The sequence below is a fragment of the Sipha flava genome, unplaced genomic scaffold, assembly GCF_003268045.1.
Source record: "Sipha flava isolate LNK unplaced genomic scaffold, YSA_version1 176_pilon_pilon, whole genome shotgun sequence".
NCBI lineage: Eukaryota > Metazoa > Arthropoda > Insecta > Hemiptera > Aphididae > Sipha > Sipha flava.
The window spans coordinates 2,844,808-2,857,103 of NW_020272062.1; the positions used below are offsets into that span (position 1 = coordinate 2,844,808).

Sequence of the window (12,296 nt, forward strand, 5' to 3'; positions counted from 1 at the left end):
AAAAGAGTCCCTATTTATGAGGAACTGGAACACAAATTTCTGCAAAATAAAATGAAACATATGTTATTTTTAATAATATTTTCTATTTTCTAATTTATTAAATATATTCTATTAAATTTTAATCTTAGTAATGAAATAGTAATAGCCTATTCTATAATAAATGGTAAGAGATGTATATTTATTTGGTCTCAACTGAAATTTATCTTTAAAGATTTATTAAATTTAAAAAAACTACTATTAAGTAAAACGTTTCACACATATAAATATGTTACATCTATCATGGATGTTTGAAGTGCAATATAATTAATTACTAAAATTTTTAAAATATATAATTTAATTATTGATTACCTTGAACTTGTTAGTAGAATACCGTTGACAGCACCAAATGTAGATAAAGCAACAAATACGGGGATTGTCCATGCCATAGGACCGTACAATCTATCGGCAAAAGTCTATATTTATAAAAAAAAAGAAATCAGTTTTTTAACATAACAAATGATTAATATTTAATGATTTAATTTTTAATTAGAACAAAAAAACAAAATAACATAATACATTATTAATCTGTAACACATTAACACAATAACACTAGTAATTTCATAGGCCGTTCTTCAAATGTACTTATTTATAAATAATTTGAAGTACATAATAAGACATGGTTTTATAGTATCTAATTTTTATACCCGATAAGTGCACAGTAAAACTCGGTTAAACCGAGCTTCGAGTGACTGAATCCAAAAAGCGTTTAAATAAGCTGAAAAGTGTCGAATGAGGTAATTGAAAAAAAATCTACAAGGAGACCTACTTTTTTCAAGTACAACTTAAACTTCAATTTATGGGTGCCATTAGAATTTGTACGCATTAGAAAGTTAAGATGATCCTTTTTGATTTTTTTTCTGGTCACTTTCGTCGCACTTTTCCGAAATGTTCAGTCCATCCGAAATAATTATAGGTTTATGCTTTACTTACACTTACATTCTCGTGACACTAGATAAAACGAAATCTCTATACAAGACGATATTGTACAGAAAGAACAATTAAAAATTAGCCAACGATTGATTATAGTAGGAGCGCCAGAGACGATCCAAGTAAGGTCATGTCCTTACTCGAGTATGCATGGCCTACCACTTATACACAACAATATGGTCATTTTTAATTAATAAAGAAAAAAATGTAGTAGTTCACCGTTGAAAAAGGAAAATATTAAAGAAAAAAAACTAAGTACTGTAATATTATATTATAACATTACGTACAATATAAATTCGTGTCTCGTATTACATTATTTATATTTATAGTTAATTAATGTAATCTCATTTTTTACCAGGCCCGACTTTATAATTTTTGGTCTCTCGTTGGCCCTACCTAGTGAAATATCCTAATGTCGCAATTCAATAAACTGAAAAATACTAAAGCTCATCTTCAATGTTCCACTTATATTATAATCATTTATCAATTATTGACCATGCGTAAACATTCGTGAACAAAACGACCAACATTTTCAATTTTAATCATCAAACAAATTTTAATGATAATTATCGCCTTCTGCTGAACTAAATACTGTATTATCCGTTAAGAAACAAAAAAAATAATTGAATAAGTATTTTTTTACTTTGAATTATTAACTATATTATAGTAATGTCTAGAGATCATCGGAAAACCGATCTCTTAAGCGAGTTATACTGTATGTATACCCTAAAAATATCGATATTTGAGTGTGATTTATTTCGCATTTAACCGATACAGTGGATTCGATTGAAATACTTACAACGGCAACAGCTTCCGAATTGAGAACTTCTTGTGGCGATAACGTCGAGTAAAACGCTACATTGGTAAAGACGTACACAACGGTGACGAGTATGCATGATATTGCGATCGCTCTTGGCAGGTTTCTGAGGTAGAAAAATAATAAGAATAAAATTAGATCGAAACGAAGTAAAAATGGTGGCTATACGAAAATTAATTAAAACAATGAAACAAACCGTATGGGATCTTTTAATTCTTCGATCACAAAGTTTAAGTAATTCCTAGAAACAGAAAACGAGACGTTATTTGTAGTATAGAAAAAATGCAACATCATGTTATACGGTTTTCAGAGATTATATTTTAATATCGTAGCCATGCATTGTCCTATAATATGTTAAGCCTGGATTCAGTTGCCTATAACGAACAAAATAAACAGATATAATATGAATTTGTAAAATAATATGAAGACATGCACCGCAAATGTTACATACGGAAACATAGTAAAAGAATGCACCTTATCATATATCAGTATAATGTATAATACATTGGTATAGGAAAAAATTGAATATAAAATAGTATCGTAATGGGAATTCGTTTCACACCATTATTCATTACAATTTGTACGTATAATGTTTAGATTTGAATCCAATGAACTGACTTCAAATATAATCATGACGAAACGTTTACAGAGAAATATTATAAAGCTAGACATTAGAAATAATTAATTGTTTCTTAGTTAATAATATTTTAAATTTAAAAAAAAATTGAATAACCTGTCTTTATAAGAGAAAAAAACTGAATTACCTATATTTCATGCACGCAACACGTTTTAGGACTTTCTAGTATTATTCTTAAGATATTAGATCGATCATGAACAAGTGTTTTTTTTTTTTATTATTATTAATATTCATTGAATACGTTTTGTTAGGGACATATTATGACCTATTTTCTTTTAATCTTCATTTGTAAGAGTAATGTGTTTGAGCAATTTAATTGAATTTTGTCCATTCCCATGCGGAATTCTTATTAGATAACATTAAATTATTATTTTTATTACTTTAGCATGCATATATATATACGTTAATAGATCTGTACACTTGATGAACCTGTAAAATAAATAATAGTAAAAAATATTTTATTATTCAGTACTAACCATCCGTTATAAGCGAAAAGACCAGAATAAAATGAGAGAGCAATTGAAGTAACTTCGGTTTTTGTATTTAGAAATGTGAAATGTTCAGTATGACCTTTAAAATAAAGTATATAAAAAATAATAGATAATATAATCGTATTCCGTGATATTATAGCTGAAAATATATTAAAAATTATGCAGCAGTAACACTGTAACCACATTTCTCAAATAATATTTATATTGTATTTATAGTATTTTTCAAACGAGATGTGATGACTACATATTTGTTTCAATATGTATGAAACAATACAAATGATTAAGTTCGTTAAATATCATAAACTCATAAATAATTATATTATGCACTAACAAATTTGTACATTTTGCTATTTTTAGTAGTCAAATCATTATTAAATAACGATTAAATAAATTTTATACCTGCGTTGTCATACAATTAATAATTATTGATTTTAAATAATTGTTCTTGATAACGTTAGCTACTATATTAATCTACATTTTATAAACTCGTGATTTAATTTGTTGTTATTTCAATAATTCTATAATCATTAAATGATTACAGTTCGACTTATTGAACACGTTTCAAACGTAAGATAGGTTATTTTTAACTTTGTAATTTTCACATTGGTTGTAGACGAAAATTCTTATTTATAATATCGTTACTTTCCCTCCAATGAGCTATAGATGTCTTAAATGTGTTAGAAGTTACATGAATTATTTACAGGAATTTAGAATGTTTGGTCTATGTCTATTTGTTTGAAGAATTTGAAAATATTGCTGTTATTTTGTTGGTTGACTAATTCTTCGAATGTTTAAGGATTGTGGAGTATAATACATGCAGCTGAGTATTTGTGGGAGAAAATGATTATCTGTTCCCTAATGAGAGAGGTTTTACATGTATCAAACTCTAGGATGGGTTCCTTGGTAATCAAATAAGCGAATAAGATGAGAATGACCTATTCTAGTTCTGTTTATAATAATGTGTTATTATTATTATTGTTATATACATTATACCTCTCCGGGATGAGTTATCTGGATATGCCTATTTGTTCACTGTATTTTTGACGTTTCTTAATTTATCGATGATGGTGGTAAGTTGTGGATGTCACCGTTTGATAAAACATTTTGTCAGCTTTTTTGTTCCCAGGAATTTCTATGCGAGATGTAACCCACATGAATTTGATTTAATTTTTGTTTATAAAACTGAAAATGAGTTCTTTGGTGAACTGGACTAGTTAATTTTTGGGTATTGGTCGTGGAGTGAGATTAGGGCGCTGAGAGAGTCACTTATTATGAAAGAATTGTTGTTGTCTGACGAGATTGTAGATTGAACTATCATGGACATCGTAATGTTTCAGATGTGAAAATGCTGGTGAAGGCTGGAAGTCGGAAAGTTTTGACTAGGGAACCGTCTATTATAGCGAAACCTGTCTCGTTTATAATCTTTTATTGCGTCTGTGTAAATTAATGTATGATCGAAATAATTGTTTGTGGCAATAATAATATATAAATATATAGGTATATACATCTTATACATAATATTGTCATATTTTATTTTATTCGAGATATGACATAAAAGAAATAGCCAAAATATGTGAAATCGAAATTCGTGTATCTATCTATATGCGTATACGCATTGATCGTTTTTGTATAACAAGATTCCAATTACATTCAAAACGTATACAACGCTCAAGAAAAAAGAACAATCGAAAATTAAAAGGGAAATCGAGTAAGATTATTCCTTGGAATGACACACGTTTAATGTACCTACAAATATATATATATAAATACAATAAATACATGTGTAATGAAAAAAAAACGAAAAACATTACATAAATAATACATAAAACCGCTGTACAATACGTTGCGATGTCTATACATATTATTACGTTTGTCAACTAGATATTTGAGGTGTTCGGCAAAAGATTTTACATTATATACATTTGTATACATTACGTCAAATAGTACTTATATCTAGTTATCATCCGGTGAAATGACTATAGGTATGCAAACTTATGGCACGCGAAAAGTTAAAACATTCGTTTAATTATATTCAATTCTTAATAATAAATAATAAGGCCACAATGAACTACTATAAAAATGACAGCATTTATTTACAGCGTTTTATAAATTATCAATTAATTGTTTAAACTATTCACGTAATTCATTCTTTTTGGGAACGAATTTTCACGGATTTGATTTCAGATCAGTAAAATAGATGAATGCGGTAATGCACTTTATTAAAAGTGAAAAATATTTAAGCTAATATACATGAATTGGCATCAAATGTACAACAACAAAAATCATGTTAAGAAAATCAATAAATTTTATGTTAGTTTCTTAAATCAAATCTCCATTTTATTTACTCTATAAATTCAACAAATCCATTTGAATGAATATAATATGTTTTTATACTAATGTATTTATATTTATAATTTAATGGCACAAAGAAAAAAATAAGGTAATTTTAAGCATATAACGTTGAAAAAATTTGTCACCCCTATCATAATGTACTCGTATAAGTAATACAAGTGAGACATAAATTGTACAGGTATAATATACACGTGCATATAGCTATAATTATAATATTACGATAATATTCTATAAAATATAAAAAGATGTACTGTTTAACATCAACGTTTATATTAAATAATAGAAAAAAAAATGAAAATTACGGGTTGCAAGTAAGAAGGCGTATTAAATATTTTTTTATATACCTCGTCTTAAAATTCCAATAATGTTTAGTAACACTTTACATAATATTCTGGATGTAGCCACGCAGTAGTTCTTGTTATTATATGACTGTGAAGAGTATTAATTTGTCTAATCCAACGGTGGCTTTGAATATTTATACACAAGATTAAGATTTCAAAAAAAAAGTGAAATATTTTCAAAAATTAAACATATATAGGTTGATGTAAGTAGAAATGCAGTAATTCTATAAGCCCCATGTACGTGTTTGTTTCATTTTCATTATTTTTATGATCATATATTTTTTTTTGTCATTTGATGCCATTATAATATTTATACATCAAACAACAATGAAATCATGGAACAACAGTGTAATCTTAACAGAATTTTAGGTAATTTTTTTTATCTTATAGGTACTTTAATTAATTATTCTATATTTTTCCGGAGTTCACTTCGTTAATGTGTCAAACTGTCAAAAATAATATCATAATTTTACTTATTCCATATAAAAGTACAAAATTAAGATTTCCGGCAACTGTGCAGTTAATGAGAACTAGTCAGGATTCTTGTAGCAAAAAATTTGATACAAATCGGTGTGTTTGCAGAAAAAAAAAGGTGTTGTGCAATTCTAAATGCCACGATAACCTAGCAAGAACAAACAAATAATGTAACTATAGTTAATTCAGCTTTAATCAAATAAAATATTATAATACATTTTAAATGTATTCTATACTTTAATGGAAATCAAACTAAAATTGTATGGAATAACTAGTTTAAGTATAATATTCATATATAATTTCATACTAACATTCACAGATATTTCATTAAATACTTAGTTATTACATAAAATAATAGAATTCAACACTTTAACTGTAACATATATTCATTTTCGTTCTCATATTGAATATATCTCCTGCAATTCCTTAAGAATTTTAGGATTTATACGATGTTATACTACTCAATTTGACTCAATACCTTGTTTAGTCATATTATATTTTACTCTAGTAAAGTTCATCATGAATTATGGGTCTATAATTTAAAATCTGTCTCTTTATGTTGACATCCAGATAATTGAGCGAGTCCAATCTTGTTTCCTTAGTCTCACTGGTTTTCTCCTAAAAATCGACCACCTTCAGCATAATTATTCACTTGTCATGGGAATATTAAAATTCTCTTCACTAGAAGTTAAGCGGGATAGGGCAGATAAATTATTTTTATTCAACCTATATCACGGTAAAGTTGACTCATTTTAACTCTATTTTATTGTTATCATCACTTTAAATCGTTCTGTATTTAGTTATTAATTTATTCATTACATCAACATATAATTTTCAAAATTCAATTGGCGTATGTATGTAAAATTAAAAATTAAATTAAATATACACGTGAACAGTGTAGCTTTTATATCATATTGTATGAGGTACAAAATGTATTGACTACAACATATACATTTTATATTAACTCATTTTTATTTTTTTAAATTTATATCACTTGAGTCCCATTTTTCTCTAAGTGACTGGTAAATTAAAAATATATATATATATAGGTACCTTTAACATTTTAAAATTTTTCATCCCAAAAAATGTGCTTACCTCATATTTAAATGTACTTACTATTCGATTACAATTTCAAAATTATACTGTTTGAGAATTGTTATTTTTCTAAAGAAAAAAAACTCAACGCAATGGCTATGTTGACATGCTACGTCATTATTCGTAGGTTAATTCAATGGCTATTGACGATGATATATACAATTATGTATAATGATATTTATCCCGCTCAAATTGTCAAAATTCAATGAATAAATATTCATATAATACAATTGTACAAGTTAACAATGAATAAATATATTGACCTATAAGTAACAAGTGTAATACGAATTCCAATGCGTAGTTAGACAACATCCGAAAAACGTCTAGACAGACCTGACCGTATATTGATCGCTAAGAACTTTAATGGCAATGTTGGTACAACAGCGTATAAGATAATAAATACAACTTTAAAAATAATATAATATAATATATATTAAAATAAAATATATATGTACTTGTAAGTATCTATTTACGTGTATTGTATGATAATCATGTCAGGTAGGAATTAAAACGTTTCAAACACCTGTTTGTTGTTACAATATTTAATCTATAAAACATTAATGTTTTTTATCATCTCGATTAGTTAAATCCACTTATCTTCTAACTCCAGACATCTAGAACCTTTTCCAATAACCATACCGTACATTCGAAATGAAATCTATCCATGAACTTTCTCGTAATCAACCCCTCCTGCTAATAACCAACGTATCGTAGCATTGTGATATCCTATCCCAGCTCTCAATTCACCTCATTCCCTTATTTATTTATTTATTTATTGAACGTTACTGTTGGGTAGATTTTAATTTCAATAAAACTGATTTAGAAAAAAAAAATCGTACTCAATTTAATTACGTTTATTAAACGTTACAACAAATATTTTTCAACTAAATTCGAAACTATTAATCTTGATTGAATGTTAAATTTATCTGAATAGTAATGATAAGATTAATCATTACTCAAAAAATCAAAAAATCTATGTAAATATTCGTTTAATATGTACAGAAATTAATTTTTACTGTCGAGAAGCCAGCTGTTTAAATTTAAATTTCTTCATTTATTATTTGTACAACGTCGTCATCAAGATAAAGTGCTTTTAATTATACGAATATATCATGAATTTCGAACTACTGAAATAAACATTAGCTATTATTTTTATCAAGTAGATTTTTATTTATTGGGTTCTAAAAATATATATTACTCCAACATGATGATGTTATTAATCCCTATAATACGATTTGGTAATAAACCAGAGATAGCAATATTCTTTGATCGAAGTAGATACTTAATTTAGTAGTAGCTACCTAGGTAGTCACTATTTTTCTGCTACGACTGCAATTAAAACGTATAACGTATGTGAATGGAGTAATCATAACCATTTTCTTCTAATTTTCCCGAAACAAAAACCCACCGACATAGCTTTTCATTTACATCTAAAATTTTCATTGTACCATTACAATAATTAATTTTTTTTATTTGAGATAAATAATTAGACAGAAATAAAAATAATCATAATAGAATGATAAAAATTCGATATTGAATTACATCTGATTCCGAAAATACAACTAAAAATATGAAAAGAATAATAAATCTAGTTTTTAAAAACAGTTTTAAGTGAAAGTCTGTATAAAATAAATATTGAAAATGTCTACAGTCATAAATATTCGTTAAAATAAACATTTTTTTTGTGAAATTCAAACTTTACAGTCTGTGTACAAAAAAATTGTCTAGACAAAAATCCCAAATTTTATATTTACAAATGAAATAACTCATTGCTATAGACATTGTATAAAATGTTAAATGAAACTTAAAGGTACATAATTTATCAAAATAAATATAGACGATTGCCAAACAAAAATTAACATTATTTTTCAAGTTTAGAATTTCGCTTGAATTAACTAATTAGAAACTGAAAGATGATAAGTGTATTTGCATCAAATACATTAAAAATTGTTTCGTAAAATTGTTTATATACATTTCTCACCCAAGAATAAGAAATATTTTCCTAATTAACAATTGAATTCTGACGAAAACTTTTATTTTAATGTATACGACTTACTTTTTTACTGATTAAAAATGTATTATTTAATGATTTATTTATTAATAAATTATTATCTATAACTGGAATAGGTAATTTAATTTTTAATTAAAGATTATTAAATTAGGATTAAAGATAATAACAATCAAAAACTGTAATGCATGTAGATAAATAGCAATAATTAATTATAAGTAATAAATTTCGTATGATATTCTTTCTTATATTCTTATCGATTTATAATAAAAACTTTACCATTGATTAAGCCCATTTCAAAATAAAATAAAAAATTAGTGTCTTAAAAATATTATAGTATCACTCCAATTTGAATATTTAAATTAACAGTACATTATCAACTACAGTTTTGTTTAAACTTTATATATTATATATATAAACTTACAAAAATAAATAATCAGTATTATCTTTAGAGTTTGATAAATTTTATAGTTTATTTCTCGTGGTGCATAATCATATTAAAAATAAAATATTTTGTGTTTTCGAATCAATAATCAGAAATAGGATAGAAATATTGGGTGCGATAGAAATAAAAAACTTTGAAAGTGAATATAATTGTAATTTTTTTTTATATAAATTAAGTTTTATAAGTACCTACTTAATATTATTCTATGGTAGTATGGGTATACACTAAAAATAATTAAAAAACAGAGATATTAAAAGAAAAAATATGTATTGCGTATTAAAAAAAAATCAACCAGCATTTTTTGGATATTTGCAACCGTTTCGGATATAATCAATTATTTGCATGATTATTCTTTTAATAAAAATCGAATTCCGAATGTAAAAAATTAAAACGAATATTACATAACATCACAGTAAAAAACAAATTAATCCGGTAGAGTTAAGAAAATCACTAGGTTTAGTTATGCACGTATAACTATAATGCGTATGGTAGATAAACGCTTAATTTATTTATATACGTTATAATAATATATTTCTTGGAATCATAATGGAAGTATATTTATATATAATACATAAGAATTTTTTAAGTTTACAGTAGGGCTTAAAAAATAATCCCCTCCATTTCAAATATCAATATTTTTATGATATATGATCATATTTACGAGAGATATTACTGTGACGATCAAGAGTGTATATATACTTTATCAATGCGTCGCAGATAATACATAAATCGATACGGATAAACGCTGCGCGGAGAAGGAAAGCAATTTTTTAAATTTAATTTTTTTTTGTACATAATTATTTTCCGATATCCTTCGCTTGCAACCGAACCACGTTGATGAGAAAAAATAATTAACTTAAGTGTTCCGAACGGAAAAGTGTATCGGTATGACACTTACGCGGGTCTACTGTAAGATAATTATGTTGCATGAAACGATAATTGTGCAATTACTTTTGTGTAGGAGAGACGTTCGGTTCTTATTTTTTTATTTTCTTATGTATGAGGCAGGGAGTATACCACGGCTTTAAATAACATTATAATAATTTATCAGAGACAGTGAATTAATGGTATTCTAAAAATGTGATATTTAATATCGGAAAGAAAACGACTGTTAAATAATGACAAACAAAACCGATAGTTTTTTTTTTTTCAAATGTTATGCACTACGGTACACCTATTTATTAAACTGTACGGTCAAATATAATATTCACAATAACCCACATTAGTTTAATGTTGCACGAAAACTCAATGCCTGGGGTGAACGATGCGAATAAAAATAATAATAATGAAATCGACATCATAACATATAATCTAGAAGCGCGAGAGTGGTGTTATGAAAAAAAATAAATAAAAAAAATATGTAGGTAACTGTGAACAGTTTTTGTAACAGTTTTTAAAAAGAAACAGTGAACCACAATGGCTTCGTACGTCCGCGCATTGATCGATGCGTAATTTTATTTGCATCGTTTCTGTTGAGGTCCTAAACTTAAGGGACCTACCCCGAAGCGGGTTAGTCTACACACTCAGGAATGATTATCTCCTGCGTGTACAAATAATTTCAACGGACGTATATACTGTAATTACAAGGACCACTTTTAGCGAAAATTTAAAATCACCGCTGCATGGGCCATGGGTTTTCTGATCGTATGTGAAAATCGTCCGATGTATACTTAATAACAATAATTATATCGTTGTAAACAATGCACGCGCCGCGACACCGTTACGGTGAGATTCGTATATTTTTTTTCTTTCTTCTTGTATTTCGCTAAGTATTATATTATTATCGGTTTTTTCACCTATAGTTTTTCTATTTTTTTTTTTTTTTTTACTCTTTTTCTAGCACGTTCTTATAGCCGATACCTGTTGCCATCTGAACAGGTTCTCGCCCCGCGTCTGTTCGAACATAATACACTATTGAACTGGAGTGTATTCGATTTTGTTCCGGTCATGTGCACCGACGACGACGATGTATTTTAAGTACTCCGTTCAGCACAATCGTGGCCGATCCGCGTTCATGCATTGACACTTGGCGAACTTGTTATGGTATTTTTTTTTTTTCATCATCATACAATCGGGACGGATTCGATGACAATTATATATACACGCGTCGCGATGGCTTTCTAATTCGTGCAATAATAAAACGAACGCACTGTCGGAACCAATAGGTTTTCATTTTTACTTAGAAGTACCAGAAAGTACCGCATATACATACAAATATATATATATATATAAGTATAGGTGGCGGGTATGGGGCGAAAAATTCGCAAATACCTATACAGACGGTGGATGACATTGGTATCTCGGTAGGCAGACGTCTGAAGAGATGAAAAATAATAATAGCAACTGTCAAAAATGTTGAGTCAAGTTATTAATTGTCCAATTATTAAGATGGTTTTATTAAGATCGCCTAATCGTACACATATTAGCTTGTAATTCATACATATTTTATAGGAAATTTTTGCACCCAACGTGTAAGGGGAATTTCAACGGTATTAGTTTTTCTTTGAGTTATCTACGTCAGGATTTCTCACCGATATCCCGCAACTATATTATTATTTAGTAACAATATTATGTATTACAGGTTTCGAGAAACAAAAAAATATAATGTATATTTGTATTCTCATCGGGTACACTTATGTGTGAATTAAACGTAAAATACGTATTAAGAAA

The 12,296-nt window shown here is 27.2% G+C and overlaps 1 protein-coding gene across 2 annotated transcripts in view; it reads right to left on the bottom strand.

The window, feature by feature from the left end:
* Positions 1-12,296, bottom strand: part of LOC112680431 (Y+L amino acid transporter 2) — a 40,687-nt gene that overhangs the window by 6,508 nt on the left and 21,883 nt on the right. For both annotated transcript variants that reach the window (XM_025550521.1, XM_025550520.1), the window contains exons 5-8: positions 2,897-2,990; positions 1,980-2,024; positions 1,766-1,889; positions 349-452 (exon numbers count right to left, since the gene is read on the bottom strand). In XM_025550521.1, the coding sequence (XP_025406306.1) occupies positions 349-452; positions 1,766-1,889; positions 1,980-2,024; positions 2,897-2,990 (367 nt within the window). The remainder of the gene's footprint in view (positions 1-348; positions 453-1,765; positions 1,890-1,979; positions 2,025-2,896; positions 2,991-12,296) is intronic.